Below are 22,885 nucleotides of genomic sequence, written 5' to 3'. Positions count from 1 at the left end.
TTAAAATTGAGTTATAGTAAATAAGTTTTCGTGTGCTTCGTAGCTCAGCGGGGGAGCGTGACATCCGTCCCCAATAAGATGTCAGTCAAAGGCATTTTTACAATCTTTTAAATTTGAATCTTTAAATGTATAATCTTACTGATTGTTAATCAAATTCTATGATGCCCAGATTTTTTATCTAATGATCATTTTAAAAATAAGCTTTATTCTTTTAATCTTTTAAAATTGGTTTTTTTTTATTTTCAATCATTTAATATTCAATCAAATTATAAAAATTTTTCTTTTTTTAATGTTTATCATTTCGTTGAACAGTCAACTTAAGAAATTAGGACTGGTAAGTTATCTTGCGTCGGTATAGTAGAAAAATAAATTCAACTAGTGTCACTGTTTTCTAATAGATGACAGTAATTACACTGTTTTCAATCAAAAATTCAAAATACTTATATGATTTTAAATTTTGAATTGTTTAATAGCAACTTTACTTACCAAAAATAAATATTAGATTGATCTTCTTGAAATGGAGCATAATTTTCTTCAAAACCAATTACTTATATCGATATTTTTCATCGTTAGAGATATACCACATCAAGTTATATTGAGTTAATTTCTTTACAATATCAATTACACAATTCAAAATAATAAAAAAATACTTTACTTTTAAATTGAATTTTTCTTCAATATATTTCCTTTTTTTGTTTCATCAATCATTTAAGTTACTGAATTACTTGCTATTTCTTCAGTTAGTTTGTGTTTTAATTGACTATCAGTAAGACAGTCTTCTAGTATTATCGTAATTATAAATAAAATAAAATATATTATTTGTATCATTAATTTACGCTTAGTTTAACTTTTCTAATAAAGTTAGTTTCTTCCATTGTGTAATGAAATTTTTTAAACAGGTTTTTTTTCAATATAATTTTTATTTCAAACTCTTTTTTCATTAATGACATATTTTTTAAAAATCGAAATAAATTTTCACACAAATAAATTATATATTGAAGAGAAATAAAATTAAGATCCTATTAAATTTTTATTATTACTCAATTAAGTTCACACGACAATTAGTTTTAACACAAAAAAGTAATTTTTTGGGTAAATATTAAAACACATTTAATATATATATTTATACATATTCATAATTCTGTATTGAATTAAATTTCATTTTTCAGATCGATTAATAAACATAATTTGTGACAGTGACATTGAATATTGTAGAATAATGAATGAAACTACACGACAGAATCATTCTCGAGCAATTCAACATACAATTGACTTGTACATTAATAATTTACAAGAGTCCTTGAGAAATGGAAGGTACTTATATAATTTGTTAATTTATTCAATCATTTCATATTAAATTTAAATAATTTGTTATAATATCAATTTATATATAGGATGACATTGTCAGAATATTTGTAGGCAGTAGTTGAACGCACAAATATTCGACGGGAGCTGAGACAACGTGGCTCATAATTTGGAAGTGTAGAAAACCAAAGTTAAAGAGATACCAGCAAATGTAAATTTTCTTAAATATAAATAAAAGTTATACTTATAACTTCAGGAATGATTTTTGAATTCTTTAATTGACCCTGATTATTTTATTTTAAAATAATTGAATTGAGTAGTGATTTATATTAAAATTTATTAATAAATTTATATTCATATTATATTTATATTTAAATTCAGGTAAATTGAGGTATTTATTACAAATACTGATTTATTTTTATAAAAACTTAAGTAATAAAACTTTTTTTTTTCGTTGCACAAAAATTGTTTATGTTTATTAAAGAAGAGAATAATACTGACAGAGATTATTTTTGGAGTTTTTCAACTTTTTAATAACTCAGTTTTCAAATTTTTTTCACTTGGATTACGTTATTACGTTAACATTAAGATAAAAATGTTATTATCATTAGATTATAAGCCTAAACATCGTTATTTATGTAGTAGGAATTACATGACATTACATGAGCCAGAAAGAAGACTTTTCTTTGTACAAGCATTTTGAATTTTTGATTCGAAACAGTGCAATTACTGTCATCTTTCAGAAAACAGTGACACTAGTTGAATGTTTTTTCTACTATACCGACGCAAAATAATTTACCAGTCCTAATTTCTTAAGTTGACTGCTCAACGAAATGATAAACATTAAAAAAAGAAAAATTTTTATAATTTGATTGAATATTAAATGATTGAAAATAAAAAAAACCAATTTTAAAAGATTAAAAGAATAAAGCTTATTTTTAAAATGATCATTAGATAAAAAATCTGGGCATCATAGAATTTGATTAACAATCAGTAAGATTATACATTTAAAGATTCAAATTTAAAAGATTGTAAAAATGCCTTTGACTGACATCTTATTGGGGACGGATGTCACGCTCCCGCTCAGCGGTAAAGCTCCCGACTCCGGCAGTGAGTCTCGGGTACTCAAATCTTTTTTTTTCTTCATTCTTTTCTTTTCTCTATTATTATTATTATTATTAGTAGAATAACTTCAATTAATAATTGTTTAAACATGTATAATAATTAAATCATTTATATATAATAATTTAATATCTAATTTCAAAGGTATTTCTATACATTATTTCTTTGTAAATAAATTTATAACAAATAAAATAATCTAAAGTTGTAAGAACAAATTAATTTTTATTGTTCAATAATTCTAATTCAATTCGATGACTATAAATAATATTTTTAAATACCAGTATAAATTAAATTGTTTTATAAAAATTACAATTGAAAGTTTTTGGAGAATTAAAATTTTAAAGTCTTTTCCCCAAGCTGCCCCAACTCCTTGAGTTTGACCCAACATCCACAGTAGTAAAATAACATGTAATAAATGCGAAAAATAATAATTAAGTCAATTATTGTTCCTTTGAGTTATTATTTTTGTATTAGATTTTACAAACTACATACTAATCACTTTTGTGCATCACCACAATAGTTGACATTGCACTCCTATTTTTTAATTATACATATATAAATGTGATGATGATAAATAAATATTCATGATTATTAATTTAAAAAATATTTTTTTTCCTGTCTATATTTTAATGACAATTATTATACACTAAATACAATTAAAATGTGATAATGATAATGAAAAATAGCATACAAGCTATTGGATTTTAAATATCTTTATTTAATAACTTAAAAGTTTACTGTATAAAAAATGTAGCATTCATGAGCTCTGAAATTAATTTTAAACAATTTACAAATGGAAATGTTTTTTTTCTTTGTTAATGAAAAAAGATTTTATTTCATTTTTTTAAAATAAAGTTTGCATATTCTACTTCTTATAAGCACCTTCATTCAAATGAACAACATATTTGAAACAGGCATTTCAGAAAAAATGGGGAATTGATTAAAGGATATAAGGAAATAAAAAACTAAGATAAAAAAAATAATATTTAACAATAAATAATTTATTATTTACACATACCAGTATAACAAATTATACATTATTAAACTTATTGGTGTTTAAATAATACGAGTTTTGTATATTTTTGTCTTATAAAATGATCCTTCTTGGACATTTTTTTGGCTTCATAATGTAACCGAGTATTTAAATATAATTCAATAACGTATTTGCAAAGTTGCGATCGATGATTATCCAAAATATCTTGTGATAAAATGTGTTCATTCATGATTTTATTGTCAAATTGCATCCCTATGTTGTTAAATATTTTATTTATTAAAAAATGGTTTAATTGAAGGTTTACTTATTTCCGATTGATATTTTCTGATAATCTGTTCGCAAACTTTGCAAATAGCCATGTGATCCTTTGATGGTGTTATATATGGTCCGCGATTTTTTATTTGCGATAATAAAGGCATTGTGCCTTTAGTAGCGTCGCCTTTTGATTGTATAATACAAACTTGACATTTTACATGGAGTCAATTAAAATATATAAAAAATTGGATGTAGCATGTAAAACAGACGCTACTTCATATGCAAAATGAATATCTCATATCTCATTTCTTGTACAAATTGAAATGCTATCTAATGCGCACGCTTCATTTACGATCATGCGCACAAGTCGCAGCGTATAATAAGAGAGACAAACGCATATATGTCTGCACCGTAATGTCTAAGTCTCTCTCCCTATACCGACTAGCAATATAGGAGTATTACATGTATGCACTATGTTTACATGACATACATATATTAAACGTAACACTCATACACAAATTACTTACCAAAATGCAGGGCACCATCAGTTCTGGATACGGATTGAGCATTTTTTCAATATGGATGACTGAGGTCATCTACGAGCATAATGCTGTCACCCATCGGAATTTTTTCAAACTAATTTTCCGGAGAATATCATCTGGAATACAATATTTCTAATTATTACTAAATTATTCAATTTTATACTATGAATTGATTTTTTTGACATTCAGACAGATGGCAAGAACTGACGCAAACACGAATTTTGGGCAAAAAACGTATAAAAATAGCATAATTAGTGATTTTTCATCTGAATGATGTGGCCGCCATCTTGGAATTTAAGCGCGGCAAGTCAGTTCATAATTTTTTCATTATTCTTTCTAATTTTTTCAATGAAAATATAAACTATATACAAAAAATTGTTGTTTACGTCAGTCCGGCATTGATTCCTCTGTAATTTGGTACCTAATTTTATAGAAATAATAGTAAATTGGCGAAGAAATTAAAAATATCCCGATCCCATGTATTTGGATAGGGGGAATCAGTCGCCTCTCTGACTTCAGCCCAGCCTTAATGACGCCGAGTGTATATTTAGGCTTATAATCTAATGATAATAATAAATAATAATTTAAAATAGCCATGTAATTTCAATGAAGATTATATGTGAAGTTACATAAAAGAAACCAAGTCATCCAGTTATTATAGCAGAAAATCCTGAAGCTGATAAAAAAGTTATCAGTAATAAAGAAGGAGGATTTTTTTTATATAATCGAACAAAAATATCATCTATATTAGATAAATTTAACAAAGAATGCATAAATGGAAAATATCCTGCATTATGAAGCATAGACAACATTGGTTTGGATACATTAAATTTAGAAGTAAGTTATAAATTGTACAAGAAAGCTTGTTAAAAAATAATATTGATAAAGTGTTCATCATTACTCTTATCATTAACGTAGGAAGAGCGGTAATTTATTTATAATTTTATTTTTGGATATCCAATGATTGTATCAAACTGAATAGATTTCAAACTTCATCACGAATTATGTCTACAAGTAATATGTTCATTTCTGTCACACTTAAGTAAAAAAATTCAGTATTTATTATCATTGATATCGTATTTCAATGGTAAGATAAAATAAGATATAACTCATATATGTATACAATTTTTCATAAAAAATAATATCATCCAACAGGAAGGATGTACTCATTTACTACCAACATTAATGGCCATAATTTATTTACTCAAAGCTCTTCAAATTGTTTATAATAATTCTCTTAATATTAAATATTAATTCAATATGAAGAATGTGATGTAAAAAATATAGAGATAAATAATTATCTTTTTTAATGATTTTGAATTTTGAACTGTTTAATAACAACTTTACTTACCAAAAATAAATATTATATTGATCTTCTTGAAATGGAGCATAATTTTCTTCAAAACCAATTACTCATATCGATATTTTCCATCGTTAGAGATATACCACATCAAGTTATATTGAGTTAATTTCTTTACAATATCAATTACACAATTCAAAATAATAAAAATATACTTCATTTAAGTTACTGAATTACTTGCTATTTCTTTAGTTAGTTTGTGTTTTAATTGACTATCAGTAAGACAGTCTTCTAGTATTATCGTAATTATAAATAAAATAAAATATATTATTTGTATCATTAATTTACGCTTAGTTTAACTTTTCTAATAAAGTTAGTTTCTTCCATTGTGTAATTTTTTTTTTTAATATAATTTTTATTTCGAACTCTTTTTTCATTAATGACATATTTTCTAAAAAACAAAATAAATTTTCACACAAATAAATTATGTATTGAAGAGAAATAAGATTAAGATCCTATAAAATTTCTATCATTACTCAATTTAGTTCACACGACAATTAGTTTTAACACAAAAACGTAATTTTTCCATTAAGTATTTTTAATTACTCAAATAAAAATATATTATACGTGTATGTAAGTTACATAATAATAAGTATATTTTAAAAAAAAATAACTTAATTTGTTTTTTCTATTCTAAAGAAGTGTAGCACAAATGAGGTTGAAGAAAATAAATTTCTGTCTAATAAATAGTATTATTGATCAACATGTAACGAGTAACATACTGCTTTAGAAAAATTAAGAAAGGTTTTTTTTGTACTTTAAGGTTTTTAGACTGTAAATGTAGATTTTTATATTTTTTTTACTCGTCCATTGAACATAATAATTAGCTCGTAATTTTAATCTTAATAATTATAATTTACTTTTCTTAAGACTTAATATTCTTTCATTTGTTCATTATTTTAGAGAGTAATGAAAGTAATTTATAAGAATATTTTTTACTAAAAACTGAGATTAAATTTAAATCAATTGGATAGAATAAACTATGAAAATTAAAGTCTATCCCTGAATAGAAATAATAATTAGAAAATGACTCGAACAATCGCCGGTGACTTTTGTCTGCAAATTATGTATTTATACTTTACGCTCAAGTTACGTCGCCGATATGCAGCTGCACAGTGTTCAATCATATATGTGCATTTAAGGCACAAGCATATATGACGACACATAGAAAATTTGGCTTTTGCCTTATTTATTAAACAAATAGCGCATATTTCTTCATCATTGTCTTCTTCCATTTCTACGTCTTCAAAGTCGAAACCATCAATACTTCTCCACAGCCCTGATCCATTAGAGTTGTTCTCTCTTGCTGGAATATTAATTCAAAAAATTTATTATCAAATCGGTATAGAGTCATAGAGTATATATTAAATTCAGGAAAAATGAATTTTTATTACCTATTTGCATCATTACAACATCATTTTCAGCACCTGGGAGAATTATTATTTTTAACTCCTGGGAGAGCTTCAGTATCATCCTCTTCAACACTTAAGACAGCATCATCATTCTCAGTTTCAGAAACAGCTTCAGCATCATCATCTTCAGCTTCAGAAACAACTTCAGCATCATGATGTTCAGCTTCAGAAACAGCTTCAGCTTAGTGATTATGATTTGAATTTATTCAATTATTTTATATTAAATTTAAATAATTTGTTATAATATCAATTTATATATAGGATGACATTGTCAGAATATTTGTGGGCAGTAGTTGAACGCACAAATATTCGACGGGAGCTGAGACAACGTGGCTCATAATTTGGAAGTGTAGATAACCAAAGTTAGAGAGATACCAGCAAATGTAAATTTTCTTAAATATGAATAAAAGTTAGACTTATAACTTCAGGAATGATTTTTGAATTCTTTAATTGACCCTGATTATTTTATTTTAAAATAATTGAATTGACTAGTGATTTATATTAAAATTTATTAATAAATTTATATTCATATTATATTTATATTTAAATTCAGGTAAATTGAGGTATTTATTACAAATACTGATTTATTTTTATAAAAACTTAAGTAATAAAACTTTTTTTTTTTCGTTGCACAAAAATTGTTTATGTTTATTAAAGAAGAGAATAATACTGACAGAGATTATTTTTGGAGTTTTTCAACTTTTTAATAACTCAGTTTTCAAATTTTTTTCACTTGGATTACGTTATTACGTTAACATTAAGATAAAAATGTTATTATCATTAGATTATAAGCCTAAACATCGTTATTTATGTAGTAGGAATTACATGACATTACATGAGCCAGAAAGAAGACTTTTCTTTGTACAAGCATTTTGAATTTTTGATTCGAAATGTGGGGACTAGGGAACATCCACATATATTATTTATTAACGTGAACACTCAATTATTGTTTAACTATAAATTTATTTATTTAAGATACGTAGAGAATTAATAACAAATATAAATATAATTGCAAGTGCGTGAAGCGTCACAAGCCTGACAAATACTGAATACTCTCACGCCCGTACGGCGATTGCAGGAACTCTTGAGCTTGTGGGTGCTCCGCGCCGGTAACTTCCCAATTTACCAACTAGCGGTTCCCCACACCACCCCCTCCTAGTGAAGGCAAGGCGGCAGAGATCTCATGGATTTGATTTTTAGAGAGATCTATGTTGACTCTCTTCTTCTTCTTGGCAGGATACGTCCGTAGAGATGAAGAAAACGTTGTCTGACATGGTTGAAGGCTTGATGGCTGAGGTAGGTCTCGTTGTTGAAGTAAAGTCGGTTGACTCGCAGTCTCTGACTGCTGAGCAGTACTTGTCTGTTGAGAAGTACTTGGAATTGGGTCCAAATTTGATTGTTGAAACTGATTAGTCTGTTGTAAGGCACTAGGTTGATTTGGAGTGTTGAAAACGTCATCAGTTGCTAAATGTGCTGGTTTGAGACGTTCAACGTTTACCACTGTTTCTTTGCCGTTTAAATTGATAAGAAAAGTGCGGTCACCCTCCAATCTCTTGATAACTTCATGAGGGCCTGAGTAGGGTTGCTCCAACGGTCTCTTGACACCGTCTACTCTGAGAAAAACATGTGAGCAGGTATACAAATCTTTGTAACAGAAGGTTTTCTGTTTACAATGATGAGCAGCAGGAACTGGCTTGACGTTTCTCATGTGAACTCGAAAGTCTTCTAAGAAAAGGTTAGGATCTTCTGGCGGATCTTCGTGCGTGAAGAATTCTCCTGGAATTCTAAGTGTCGACCCATATAAAAATTCAGCTGGCGAGGCCTTTAACTCTTCTTTGTAGCACGTCCGCAGGCCTAAGAGAACTGTAGGCAGCACTTTGGTCCAGTGAGGATTCTGGTGGCACATGATAGCTGCCTTCATTGTACGGTGCCATCGCTCTATTAAACCATTGGCAGGTGGATGATAAGCAGTGGTACGGATGCGTTTGCCACCAACTAGGTTAAGTAAAGAAGTATATAAGGCGCTTTCAAATTGAGAACCTTGATCTGTGGTTACTATCTTGGGACATCCAAATCGGGCGATCCAATGAGTAAAGAAAGCATTTGCGACCGTGTCAGCTGTGATGTCTTTAACAGGTATGGCTTCCGGCCATCTGGTGAACCTGTCCACCATGGTGAGACAGTATTTGAGTCCATCAACTTCTGGAAGTGGTCCAACTAGGTCGATATGCACATGATCAAATCGTTGGTCTGGATTTGTGAAAGTACCTGGTTGTGTGTGTACGTGACGACCGATTTTTGATTTCTGACATGGGACGCAATTGCGTGCCCAATAGGTGATGTCCTTGTTCATCGATGGCCAGACATACCTCTGTGATATTATCACATTAGTACTTCGCCCACTAGGATGAGACAGGTTGTGAAATGTATCGTAGACTTGACGACGAAATTGCTCAGGAACGTACGGTCTGATATCGTTTGTAGACACGTCGCAGTATATGACCTGATGATCTTTTCCATAGGTGAGTTTCTGGAGCTTGAGGGATGACTTATCATCAGCTAGAAGTTCTTGAAGTTCTTGATCTGTAGCTTGAGCTTGAGCCAACTGGTTAAAATCTATCGTTGTAGGAAATCGCAAAGCATCTACACGTGACAAAGCATCTGCCACACTGTTAGATGCACCGTTGATATACTGGATGTCTGTTGAGAACTGGCTGATAAAACTTAACTGTCGAAGTTGAACTGGTGTAGTCGATTTATCATTCTTACGTCGAAAAGCGTGTATTAACGGTTTGTGATCTGTTCTGATAACAAAATCTCTTGCTTCTAACCAAGGTCGAAAGTATTTAATAGCTTCATAGATAGCTGTCAGTTCTCTATCATATGTACTGTATTTTTGTTGACCTGGTGATAACTTGCGTGAAAAAAATCCTAATGGTTGCCAAAAACCATTTGCTGATTGTTCGAGGACTGCACCAACTGCTGAGCTGGAGGCGTCCGTCGTTAACCGTAGACTTGCTGAATGAACTGGATGAGCTAACAGCGTGGCTTGAGCAAGTTGACGCTTCATTTGATCAAACGCACTTGATGTTATCGAGGTCCAAGGAACTGGACGTTTATCACCTTTCTTAGAATCCTTGAGAAGGTCGTTCAGTGGTGCTTGAGTTGCAGCTGCATTCTTGATATGTCGTCTATAGAAATTAATTGCGCCTATGAAGCGACGTAGCTCAGCAATAGTTTCAGGCTTTTTGAAGTTGACTAGTGCATTAACTCGATCAGGTAGAGGTGCAACACCATCAGGAGTAATGCGATAACCAAGAAAATCAATTTGATCTGAACCAAAAACACATTTATCAGCGTTGATGCATAGTCCATACTCGTTGAGTCGCTTGAAGACAGAACGAAGGTGTTCTTCATGCTCTTCTTGAGTTGTAGAAGCGATGAGTAGATCGTCGATGTATGCGTAAACAAATTCTAAGCCTGATAAAACTTCGTTGATGAATCTTTGGAAAGTTTGCGCAGCATTCCGAAGACCAAAAGGCATACAGAGAAATTCAAAGAGACCGAACGGTGTAAGCACTGCGGTTTTAGGCACATCTTCTTCCGCAACAGGAATATGATGAAAAGCCTTTTTAAGGTCGATCTTTGAAAAAATTTTCTTGCCTGCTAAGATTGATGTATAATCCTGGATAAGAGCGATAGGATATCGGTCTGGGATTGTCTGGCTATTGAGTTGCCGATAATCTCCACAAGGTCTCCAATCTCCCTCTTTCTTTGCTGCCATGTGTAGGGCACTAGACCAAGGACTACTACAAGGTCTGACGTTACCCAAGTTAATCATGAGTTGGAACTCTGCCTTAGCTTGTTTCAAACGCTCTGGGCGAAGTGGTCTAACTCTACAAGAACATGGCGAACCAGTTGTTGGAATGTAGTGTTTCACTGAATGTTTCTTTGAAGCGTTGTTGGAAGGATTGCCTAAAAGACCTGGAAATTCTTGAAGGATGGATGAGTAACGTGAATTACTGCTTAACGATGTAATTGTATTAAAAGGTGCAGGTGCAAACGTACCTGATGATTCAGCGCCAGTGCTAGTGTCAATGATTTTACTGTGACTTAAGTCGACTGCTATATTATATTTATACATCAAGTCGGCTCCAATGATTGGATATGGTAGATCAGCGATGGTAAATATCCAGTTAATTGGTCTGCGAAGTCCAAGGTTGAGTGTAAGAGCTTTTTCTCCAAAAACTTGAATAACTCCTTGGTTAGCTGTGTATAAAAATTGACCAGTAGGCTGCTTTCTGTCACTGTGAGCTGGTGGAATGACCGAAACTTGTGCTCCAGTGTCTATGAGAAATTGCACTTGAGAAATTTGATCTAAGATGAATAGCCGGCGAGGACTGTTTACACCATCAGCAGTCGCCGAGTCTATTGATGGCTGGCCTCGTTTCCCTGGTTGCTCTCAAATGAACATGGCCTCAAACATTTCTTGGCCTTGTCGCCAAATGATCTGTGATAAAAACAGACTCTTTCACTAGAGTTAGGAGACTTAGAACGGCTTCTAGACGAGCTTGAATTTGAACTGCGTGATCTACCGCGATTACCTCCCTTATTACTCACTGAATCTACCCTCAAAGACAGCTTGCGTACTTCCTCAGCTAATGCTTGCAATTGTTCAGCAATTTCACTCAGAGGTTCAGGCTTAGATACTGCTGCAATTGTGCTAACTTCAGTTGACTTGGGCTTGAGAATCTCGGTCATTTTATCAGCTAGGAGAGCTAGGTCCTTGTTACTTAGAGATTCAGCTGCTGTCAAGGTGATTTGAATGTCTTTAGGCAGCCTATCCAACCACAATGTCCTGATGAATGAAGCATCTAAGGCGTTGTCAGCAAGACGACACATCTCGGCGTAGAGCTCTGAAGGTTTTTTTCCAGTAAGAGTTAATCCCGAGACCAATTTTCTGAAGCTACTCTCTTGAGTCATAGCATATCGAGAGATGAGTGCGTCTTTGATGGCTTTGTATTTATCTTGCTCAGGTGGCCTGCTAATTATGTGCTCAATGGCAGTAAGGTGCTCCTGGTCTAACCTGCCAATGACTGCTTCATATTTGCTTTGATCATCTACAACTTGCTTGCTGTTGAAGGTTGTTTCAATTGATGTGAACCACAGCTTGACATTCTCCGGCCAGAAGCTTGGTAACTCTTTACGTTCGATTCTAGCTGCACGAGGAATCACTGGGTAAGCATATGGATTAGGTGGCAGATAAAATGGCGGTTGACCAGGTGGTAATGTTGGTGGAAACCTCATTCTCACATCCCCTGATGTGGCTTGATTTACTGCTGGGTTGTACATACCGTATTGATAAGGTGTATGACCTTGTGGCACATGAAAATACCCTGGCTGTGACACTAATGGTGGTACCCTGTCTTGATGTGTTGTAGTAGATGTTGTAGGAATACTTTGAGCAAGATTAACTTGTGATGATGCTGCTGTTGTAACAATCATTTCCTGGTTCTGAGATCTTGAAGAATCTGCCGTCGCGGTGTCAACAAGTAAAAGCGAGTTTAGATTATCTTGATGCGACTGATCAGCTTCAGTGGTACCTGGTGCAGGTGGTTGAGGCGAATGTTGTATATTAGGCATGATACTTTATCAGTTCTGTACGGTAAACAAGTATTTTTTGAAAAGTCAATTGTCTACGTGCACGTGGAAAAACCACAATGGCCGCTCTGAACAAAGGGTATCTTGCACACAAAAGGCAAATCACGTCGGGGTCACCAATATGTGGGGACTAGGGAACATCCACATATATTATTTATTAACGTGAACACTCAATTATTGTTTAACTATAAATTTATTTATTTAAGATACGTAGAGAATTAATAACAAATATAAATATAATTGCAAGTGCGTGAAGCGTCACAAGCCTGACAAATACTGAATACTCTCACGCCCGTACGGCGATTGCAGGAACTCTTGAGCTTGTGGGTGCTCCGCGCCGGTAACTTCCCAATTTACCAGCTAGCGGTTCCCCACAGAAACAGTGCAATTACTGTCATCTTTCAGAAAACAGTGACACTAGTTGAATGTTTTTTCTACTATACCGACGCAAAATAATTTACCAGTCCTAATTTCTTAAGTTGACTGCTCAACGAAATGATAAACATTAAAAAAAGAAAAATTTTTATAATTTGATTGAATATTAAATGATTGAAAATAAAAAAAAACCGATTTCAAAAGATTAAAAGAATAAAGCTTATTTTTAAAATAATCATTAGATAAAAAATCTGGGCATCATAGAATTTGATTGACAATCAGTAAGATTATACATTTAAAGATTTAAATTTAAAAGATTGTAAAAATGCCTTTGACTGACATCTTATTGGGGACGGATGTCACGCTCCCCGGGCTCGGATTTCGGTCTCCTGTAGTACTAGTTTTATTCGGTTTGGTTGGCGGCCCCAGTTGTTTATGGTGTGATGGGGGCTCCATTATATTATCGACAGCTGAAAGAAATTTAATGTTTAGTGTTTCCTGAAATATGTAAAAGTTTTTATTGTTAAAGATTGTTAAGTACCTGAAAGTATAGTGAAGTAGATAGATAGAAGCAAAAGTAGGAGAAAAAAAAAGAAAAAAAAACGGAACAAGCAGAAAAGTAAAGTGAATGGAGAATAAAGTCCCTATGCAGTGGATCAATGAAGTTCACGAGCTATGTTTTACGGCGCTGGTAATAACCTACTACTTCTAAGGGTTGGAGGATTCTGTGTGTTGGGCATTGCTGCTCCCGTTTACGCTACCTTCCTTTTTTCTCTCACCCCCTTGCGGATTCTCCGAATTTCCTCGAACAATTTCTCTTTTGCGTACGCCTTGACAAATTTTTCGAGTGCCTTATATGTGTCCTTTGTTTGGACGAATTTTTGCACTATTTCAGTCCACGTTAGGCTGAGGTCAACGTTCGTTTCCGAACGTATGACCATTATGAGATCATTACGTTTGTCTCTATATGCGGGACAGTGCAACAGGAAGTGCTCCACTGTGTCGTCGTCTCCCCTATTGCAATTAGGGCAGGTTGGGTCCGTTTCGGTAGCATATAGTGCACGATGTGCACGAAATATGCCATGTCCTGTGAATATTGATGTCATTAGGTTGTTTAGGCGTATCCAATTATTATCAAGTCTATCTGCTATGTTTGGGAAGAATTAGTATGTTTTGCGACCTGTCTCGGACGCATCCCATTCTGCCTGCCATATTATGTGTGTTTGTAACCTGAGGTTCATCATCGGCGTCGACAATTCTTCTGACGTCTTGTCATTCAGAAAAATTCTGACATTATTGTACGTAACTGCTTCGTCAGTATGAAGTATATATCGCGCATTGAGATCACCGACTTCGAGCACGTTCGCTTGATTGATCTCTCCAGTAAATTACGTGATAAGCAGCTTTGTTTACGCGGCGTTCTGCCGGTTCTTTCCTGTCGAAAAAAGCATTCGTCAAAGCGAACGATTGAAAAAAAAAGCAAAGATGGCTGATCAATTAGATAAAATAGATTTATTTGCGCTAATTCATTGGATAGATTCTACAACAAGTGTTATATCAACAAAAAACATAGTACGTCGTAATTGTACTGAAGAAATGATAACAGTAAATCACGATGAAAATCAAGTAAAAAAATTCTCTTCTGTACCACAAAAAATAATAAATTCTGATCTTTATAATGTTCATGAGCCTAATGATGAATTAACTGAAGATAATATGATGATATATAATGAAATGCCTATGAAATTCCAGATGATGAAACCGATATTGAAGATGAAGAAATATATGAAAATGAATTTATTGTATCGGAAGGTGTGTTATGTCCTATTTATAATATCATAAATAACAGAAAGCTTTATTTTTATTGTATTTCCATACTAAAAAATCTTATTATAGTTTCTCTGGAGATGATAGAATTGGTGGAATAGTTAGTGAATTTTCTAGTCTATAAATACACTAAAAAAACACAGCAAATGAGGTAATATTTAATTATGGTAAATTAAACAATAATAACAAATGATTGTACTTTTTTCCAAGTTTCCTTAAAGTTTATTCATTGTAATTAATAAAATTTTCAGCATCCAAAAGAAGTTTTTAAGGATGGTTCAGGAAAAATTGAAATAGCTGAAAACTCTGGAGTTTATGCGGATTCAAATAGATTGAATGCTATGGAATTGCGATTTGATCATTACCAAAATTGGAAAAAACTAACGACTGGAATACTTGTTGAAATCTATGGTAAATTTTTGAAATTTATGTCAGATAAAGGCACGCGTGTAACTGTAGAAATACATCCAAAAATGTTTAAAGCAATTTATGATAAGTAGCCTTATAATAAGTAACTTTGATAATACTAAAATATAATACATTTAATTTTTTCTAAGATTTAATAACAAGAAAAGCTGGAGATGCAAAACATGCTATACTAAACACTTAAATAAAGTGTGAAGACAAAAAAAAAAGAATTCAAATCAAAGATGAACCACAAAAAGAGAATAAAAATTTATTACAAGATATTTCGAACCAATCATTATCAGAAACAAGATCAACAGATAAATCAAATCTATCAACACTCCAAAAGTATGAGTATCTTTCTGGAATTGATGAAAATACTGCACCGGTGATTCCATATAATGAAGATACATAGGTTGAAGACATGTATGCGGGAGATCTGGGTAATGAAGATACTTGTGTATTACAAGAATTATAAATAGATGTATAATTTCATTTGAAGACATTTAAATTAAATAAAAAATGAAACTACTTTAAAAATCTATTTTAATCTTTTTCCTAAAACTATTTATTAAATTTAGAACAGAATCAGGTTTTCAGAACCTTATTCTGATCTTACACCAAGACCTATTACTAAATCTGTTTTTGAAATTGCAGAACAAAATCGGGTTTATATTCTAACCTTATTTAGTCATGGGTTTTAGATCAGAATAAAGTTTTATTGTTTGACTCGGGTTGCCAACTACACAACGCCCTTAAATGTTAAAACAATTTTATAACCGATGAGTGATTTCTCTGAAAATAATAATACTGTTTATAAGTACCTTTATGAAGAACTGCTCAACTTTATCCATTTTTTTGTTAACATCATTAAATTGAGATTCGAAATTATCAATCAGTTGTATTCTCCTACTAATAACCATTAATGCTTTTCGTAATTGTTCATCTACCTGACGATCACGGAATTCATGCCTTTCTAATTTTTCTGTATTTTCTCGCATAATATGAGCGAGACTGAGAATTGCACTTCTGATATCTTCATGACTAAAAGAAAAATACATAATTAATTTGATTAAGGAATATCATTATAAAAGTTGATCGATAAGAGAAGTTAGTTCGGATAAATTTGTTGTAAACAATTAAAAACAGAATATATGTAAACAGTTTTTGCATTATGTCAATGATATGATTATATCATTTTTAATGCACGTACTTACGTTATTTCAAAGCACAAATAGCAATTATGACTCATATACAAAAGTATTAGTGGTATAAAACTTCTTTTAAAATAATTTGGATTCATTGTTGGATAAAACTCCAAGGCACCATCACTTTATAACGTTATGATAGAAAAAAAAAATCAGTTCAGTGTAAAAACCAAAACCGTTGAACTTGAATCGATGAAAATTCTTTTAATATAACTATCATCGTGTTTCAACATGTATTCAGTAATATCAACGTTCTTGATATATTCCTAAAACAATTGAATAACATTACTACGACTTTCACGGAATGTTAACATGCACATACAGAAAAATAATTATTTTTGTCCTCAATGATCATGTTTTATTGGAAGTTATTTAAATTTGAACTAATATTTACATATAAAACTACTACCAAAATTCTTTTGAACGATTGATTATTCCACTCACACAAAAATTTTAAGATTTTATGGATAAATTTGGAAAAAATATAACACGAAATTGAAACAATTTTTCTGCTATTTTTTTTTTATATATTATTGGACAGACATTAATCAAGAGTATAGAAAAGTTGACTGTAAGAATCCACAATACTTTATAGACTTCGCTAATAATCTTCAGAGAAAAAAAAACATCAAAAACGATCCGTGTTAAATAAGTATTCGAATCGATTTAAATTCTTATAATATTGATATTTCCATAGAGCAGATAATACAAAATACATGCTCAACCTAGTTTTCGGTTCACTGCCAAGATGTAAATGTTTATGAAATTCAACACAAGATAATCTTTATTACTCTTAGTTCATAAAACTTGATGATAGAGACGTATAGCGTCGTATGATCAATCAGTACTCTGTTGGATATAAATTTACAACAACAGACGATTAACATAACAATTAACAAAATTTATAACTTTTACAATATTGTAGAGAACCGTACTTTCAAAAATTAATAAATAAATATTAATTATGTAGAGTAACAATAACATTACTGATCTAAACAATCCTGAATTTATAACTTTAAATTAGAGACACAGTTTCACAAGGTTTTTTTTTTATTTATAAGGCGTATGACTTAATTTTTACCAATTTTTTAATGAAAATTAAGTAGAAAAATCTGTACAAACTGAGTCATACACCTGATATTCTTTAGAAATTAAAAAATTATCAGGGAAATTGAATGAGTTATTTCTAATGTTCATAAAAAAATTAAAACTTACAGTCTATCGATCATTTATAATTTAGACGAGAGCAGATACTCGGTGAAAATGCATTTAGAAATATCTTGAACAGTAAAAGGTAAAATACATGTTGAATGCGTCGTAACGTCCAAAGAATCATTTTCAAATTATCATTATTAACTTCACTAATAGCGTTTATTTTCAAACCACGTTAGATTTGGTCACTCTAACCGTAACATCGACAAGTTACAGTACCGCTTACTTATAATCAACTACCTTCTCCTCTTTATCTTAATCTTGCAGATATTCTTGGTTCAACCTTAATACATAGACAGAAAATAAGATGAATTTAAACATCGTTCTGATGTCGGAATACTTTTTCAAAACGTAACAAATCGTAATTACTATTTGCTTCTAATGTGAAATGTAGTTATTGTGTATACAATATTTTTTATACTACTATTATGAATGTTCTACATACATAGATGAGAATAATGGTTGCAGTCAGTATAAAACGTGCATGAATAAAAATTTAATGTCTCATATAAATAATATGTCTCAGGAATAACTGTGCTAAAACTGTCTTGTTGAAAAACAAAGTTTTAATAGGACAAATGCATAGGAAATTTCCTGTAAAATCTTTTTGGAAATTATTTCCTTTTTGAAATTTGTTTAATCCTATTAAACTATCCTACAGAAAAATACTAAATCCTTTAATAGGAATATTTGATGGAATTTTAATATTGTCGAAATTTCCTATCAAATTAAGAGTAAACCTATTGATCTTTTCAATAGGATCTTATAACTACAAAAAAAATATCAGTGCTCTGTAGTGGTCTGGGTGCGTATGGAAAATAGAAAGATTCAAAAGATAATACGACTTCGAAGAAAAACTTTATTGTTTCAATATGCCACAATAGGATTCAATATTGTTCGATGAATGTAATTTTGTCAAGTTTTTACAGAAAATCAATAAAGTTAAAAGGCAAATACAACTTGAAAAATATTGTCTCGCATTGATATTTCTTGATAGAATTTTTTGCTTTGTAATTTTGTTGAAGGGCAACAGATGATTAATTAAAATAATACAACGTAGAAAATATATCTTTACTATTAGATATTCTCATAAAATTTTATATTTTTCGAGTGGTCTCATTCAATGAAGTTTCTACAGGAAATGAATACGCGCAATGTTTACGCGCAGTCTAACATCGAAGTTAGGCTCCTTAACATTGATTTTAACATCGATGTTAGTGTGCGTAAACAGCCTTAACATCAGTTGCTTAACTGCAGTTAAGGCTTTACTCAATGCGATTTTAAATCGCACCGATGTAACCGATTAAACACCGATGTTTAGTCTGCGCGTAAACATAGCATTATTTCAGACTTCGGACAGGCCGTAGGAACTTGGAGCCCTACTTGTGGAATAGAGGAAAAGATCTAGAAGATAGCAAGTATGGAGAAGCATTGAGACCAAAGTTCCAGAAAAGTGAAGATAAGCTGAGTCCAGAAAGCCAGTGCTTTGGAGTCCAGTCAATCCAGGGACGGGTAAGATCCAATTTACATCTAAATCTGCTTCTGCTGCTTCCGCAAATTATATCGAGTCAATCATTTACAGGAAGGAATGATTATAATCTTCTTTTTGGGGTTCCTTTTTATGCGAAAATGCCCGGGACCTTCCAGGTTTGGTTTGCTCTCGTAAGGAGTTGGTTACTTGTAAACTAAATCGGAGAGATGTAAAATTTTATTTGATTCCTGGATGATTTTGCTCTGGGTGTTACTGCTATTATTGTTAATAATTGAATGCAGAACTTATAGAGAGATTTAGATAATCGTTTCATTTCTACAGGAAGTTGTCCGAGTAAAGTTTAAGAGTTGGTAATTTTTCCGGCCGAACACGACTTTCTCTCTATAATTCACATAACTGAGCTCCACAAGATCCCCTACCAGGATATTTTCACTAGCAGCATCTTAATTTTAGTTAGTTTTAAGATATTGAAGATTTTTTGATCCTCAATAATCCTCAACCCTTCAAATAAAAATATCAGTGCTCTGTAGTGGTCTAGGTGCGACCCGAAAGGTCCACACGACCAACTTCCCAGTGAAAAAAATGAAAAAACAATTCGAATAGAACCCGTTTCCATTCTTTATAACCAATGGAATTGTTATAAACGTAATGAGTCTGTTTTTATTCATTTGATATGGTTAGTTACTTTATTTCAGTAAAAGAAAAAATTGTGCGTTAGAAGAATTCGAATTTACCTCATAGATCCTTTTTTTCATTGTTCACAACAAATTTCATTGTTATACACGAAAAAAATATGTTTTCATTGATGTCATACGGTTGGTAACATTTCTTTAGTAAAAGAAAAAATTGTGCGTTAAAAGTACTCATATATATAGAATGGGTCCCTATTTTTATTGTTTATAACAATTTAAAATTTTTTATTTAATTATTACCATGATCAATAATCACTTGTTAGTAACAATATTCAATTGTTATAGACACAATTCCATATTATTGACAATTATTATTGACTATTATAGCGTCTTTAATGCTGTTTTCTCAATCCTGACACAAGTTTGAAATTCTTTTGTTTTTTGTTTTTTAAAAGTTTTTTTTTTCGATGAAATATAGTCACCATATTTTCATACAAGTATTCTAATCATTTAATATTCATATTTTTTCAAAGATATCGAAATTTTGTCTAAAAAATGGTATAATTTATAAATTGAGAAATTCAGGTCATTTTTCATTTTCACTAGTTTTTTGGTTCTACAAAAAAAAATGGCTTGACCGATTTTGCTGAAAATCTAATCAGTTCTAAGTTACATAATTACGCGTCGAATGCAATTGGTCCCACATCGATATCATTTTTTGTTCTCGAGATAATCGACCAGGAAAATTCGGAACGAACGTACGCACATAAGCACATGCACACAGACGTCCACTGAAAGACGATCGTATTCGACTCTGGGGACCTTAAAACGTGGAGATATGTCAAAATTCGGGATTCGCAAAATCGGACCCATTACTATAACTTCTCACTGGGAAGTTAATAATTACCAAAAAATTAATACAAAAAAGTAAATATGTACTAATTTGAAAGATTCATAACTACAACTTAGTAATTATTCACTTTTTTACATTTACAAATATTTCGACTCGGGTAGGTACAGTAATTGAAACGAAAGAGTTATTGCTTCAAAGTCAGCCCCAAATTTTCTCCTATGTTAAATAAAATTATCATTCGCGCCTCGATTTAAATGGGACTATTGTGTGGGCAGGACATTTTTAACAGGAAATGTACCAATCGAGTTACTGCCTCTAAATAAGCTTAAATAAAAGTTTAAACATTCTTTTATTTGAAGAACATTAATACCAGGTTCATTTCGGGTCTAAATCGGTGGTAGCAAACGTTGAACATACACTACAAATCCATGTGAATTAAAATGAAGCAGGTTAAAGACGTATATGCGTTATTTTAATGCGTATAAGTAAGTCAAATAAATTTTTTGCTTTATTTTAACACAGTGAGAGCACATTATATATTCTTTTATCAAAAAAAAAGCAGTTAATCATAACACATTTAATATATGTTTATTCAATAATTCATCAAATATGTGTTAAATTATAACACGGAATATTTTTCCATTTTTTAAAATGTATTAAAATGGGAAGTTGACGGTTATTTAACACATATGGTTCATCCGGCATGCATTATTAAACATACATCCAACACGATCCGTTATGATTAATATACATAAGATATTTCAATAAAATAAATATATTAAAAATAATTACACGAACATTTGTGTATCCCTCGCGGTTTCTCGGAACTGCAATTCTACGTTGAAAAATCGTTGAAACTCGGGTAAATTCAAGTTAAATCCCAGTTATTTTCTGATTGAAAAATGGTTAAAAACAGGTTAAATAATCGAACCAAAATTCAACCGTTTTTTCTCGGTTTAAAACCGGTTAAAAAGCAGTAGAATAACTCGCGTATTGAATGATTATTCGCGGTTAAATCTCGATTGAATTCCGGTTAAATCCCGGTTAAATATTAGGTATTTAACTAAATAAAAGGAGTTAAACGTAAGTTAAAAACTAGTTGAATAACTAAAATATTTTTGATATATCTGGACGTATATAACGGTTGAATGTGGGTTGAATGATAAGAATAGATCTCGCGTATTTAACTGCAAAAAAATATTCGTAAACACAAGTTAAATATCAGTTTAAAAAAAAAAATTTTTCAGTTAATGATTGATTTTATATCTACTCTCGCCACTATAATTTATTTATAACAGCCTGTAATCGTTATCAACAATAAAAAAACGTCAATAATTGTTGAATTTGAGTTTTTCCGGCGGATAATTATCTAAATCTCTCTATAAGTTCTGCATTCAATTATTAACAATAATAGCAGTAACACCCAGAGCAAAATCATCCAGGAATCAAATAAAATTTTACATCTCTCCGATTTAGTTTACAAGTAACCAACTCCTTACGAGAGCAAACCAAACCTGGAAGGTCCCGGGCATTTTCGCATAAAAAGGAACCCCAAAAAGAAGATTATAATCATTCCTTCCTGTAAATGATTGACTCGATATAATTTGCGGAAGCAGCAGAAGCAGATTTAGATGTAAATTGGATCTTACCCGTCCCTGGATTGACTGGACTCCAAAGCACTGGCTTTCTGGACTCAGCTTATCTTCACTTTTCTGGAACTTTGGTCTCAATGCTTCTCCATACTTGCTATCTTCTAGATCTTTTCCTCTATTCCACAAGTAGGGCTCCAAGTTCCTACGGCCTGTCCGAAGTCTGAAATAATGCTATGTTTACGCGCAGACTAAACATCGGTGTTTAATCGGTTACATCGGTGCGATTTAAAATCGCATTGAGTAAAGCCTTAACTGCAGTTAAGCAACTGATGTTAAGGCTGTTTACGCACACTAACATCGATGTTAAAATCAATGTTAAGGAGCCTAACTTCGATGTTAGACTGCGCGTAAACATTGCGCGTATTCATTTCCTGTAGAAACTTCATTGAATGAGACCACTCGAAAAATATAAAATTTTATGAGAATATCTAATAGTAAAGATATATTTTCTACGTTGTATTATTTTAATTAATCATCTGTTGCCCTTCAACAAAATTACAAAGCAAAAAATTCTATCAAGAAATATCAATGCGAGACAATATTTTTCAAGTTGTATTTGCCTTTTAACTTTATTGATT

The 22,885-nt window shown here is 31.5% G+C and overlaps 1 protein-coding gene and 1 long non-coding RNA gene across 7 annotated transcripts; one reads left to right on the top strand and one right to left on the bottom strand.

Moving 5' to 3' along the window:
* The first annotated feature begins 1,185 nt into the window (after window positions 1-1,185).
* Window positions 1,186-1,555, top strand: LOC118070400 (uncharacterized). Its single transcript, XR_004690779.1, has 2 exons — window positions 1,186-1,314; window positions 1,395-1,555. It is a non-coding gene; the product is annotated as an uncharacterized lncRNA (long non-coding RNA).
* Window positions 1,556-13,286: 11,731 nt separating this feature from the next.
* On the bottom strand, window positions 13,287-18,015 carry LOC118070383 (uncharacterized). Of its 6 annotated transcripts, XR_004690768.1 has the most exons (5): window positions 16,876-17,169; window positions 16,476-16,732; window positions 16,083-16,302; window positions 13,788-14,461; window positions 13,287-13,496 (listed from the first exon to the last, which is right to left on the bottom strand). XR_004690768.1 is itself a non-coding variant. In XM_035088960.1 (4 exons), exons 2-4 carry the CDS (start codon window positions 16,559-16,561, stop codon window positions 13,482-13,484), a joined length of 321 nt encoding a protein of 106 aa, XP_034944851.1. In that variant the 5' UTR covers window positions 16,562-16,732; window positions 16,876-17,146; the 3' UTR covers window positions 13,287-13,481. The 6 variants fall into 6 exon arrangements, 1 of the variants encoding a protein (XP_034944851.1); XR_004690766.1 differs by lacking the exons at window positions 13,788-14,461; window positions 16,876-17,169 and adding an exon at window positions 17,682-18,015; XR_004690764.1 differs by lacking the exon at window positions 13,788-14,461 and having other exon boundaries at window positions 16,789-17,147.
* Window positions 18,016-22,885: the final 4,870 nt, after the last annotated feature.

The sequence above is a fragment of the Chelonus insularis genome, unplaced genomic scaffold (genome assembly GCF_013357705.1).
Source record: "Chelonus insularis isolate UGA/USDA-ARS -01 unplaced genomic scaffold, ASM1335770v1 contig_57_pilon, whole genome shotgun sequence".
Taxonomy (NCBI): Eukaryota; Metazoa; Arthropoda; class Insecta; order Hymenoptera; family Braconidae; genus Chelonus; species Chelonus insularis.
Note: the sequence above shows the minus strand (reverse complement) of the source record. Positions and strands in the feature narration are given on the sequence as shown.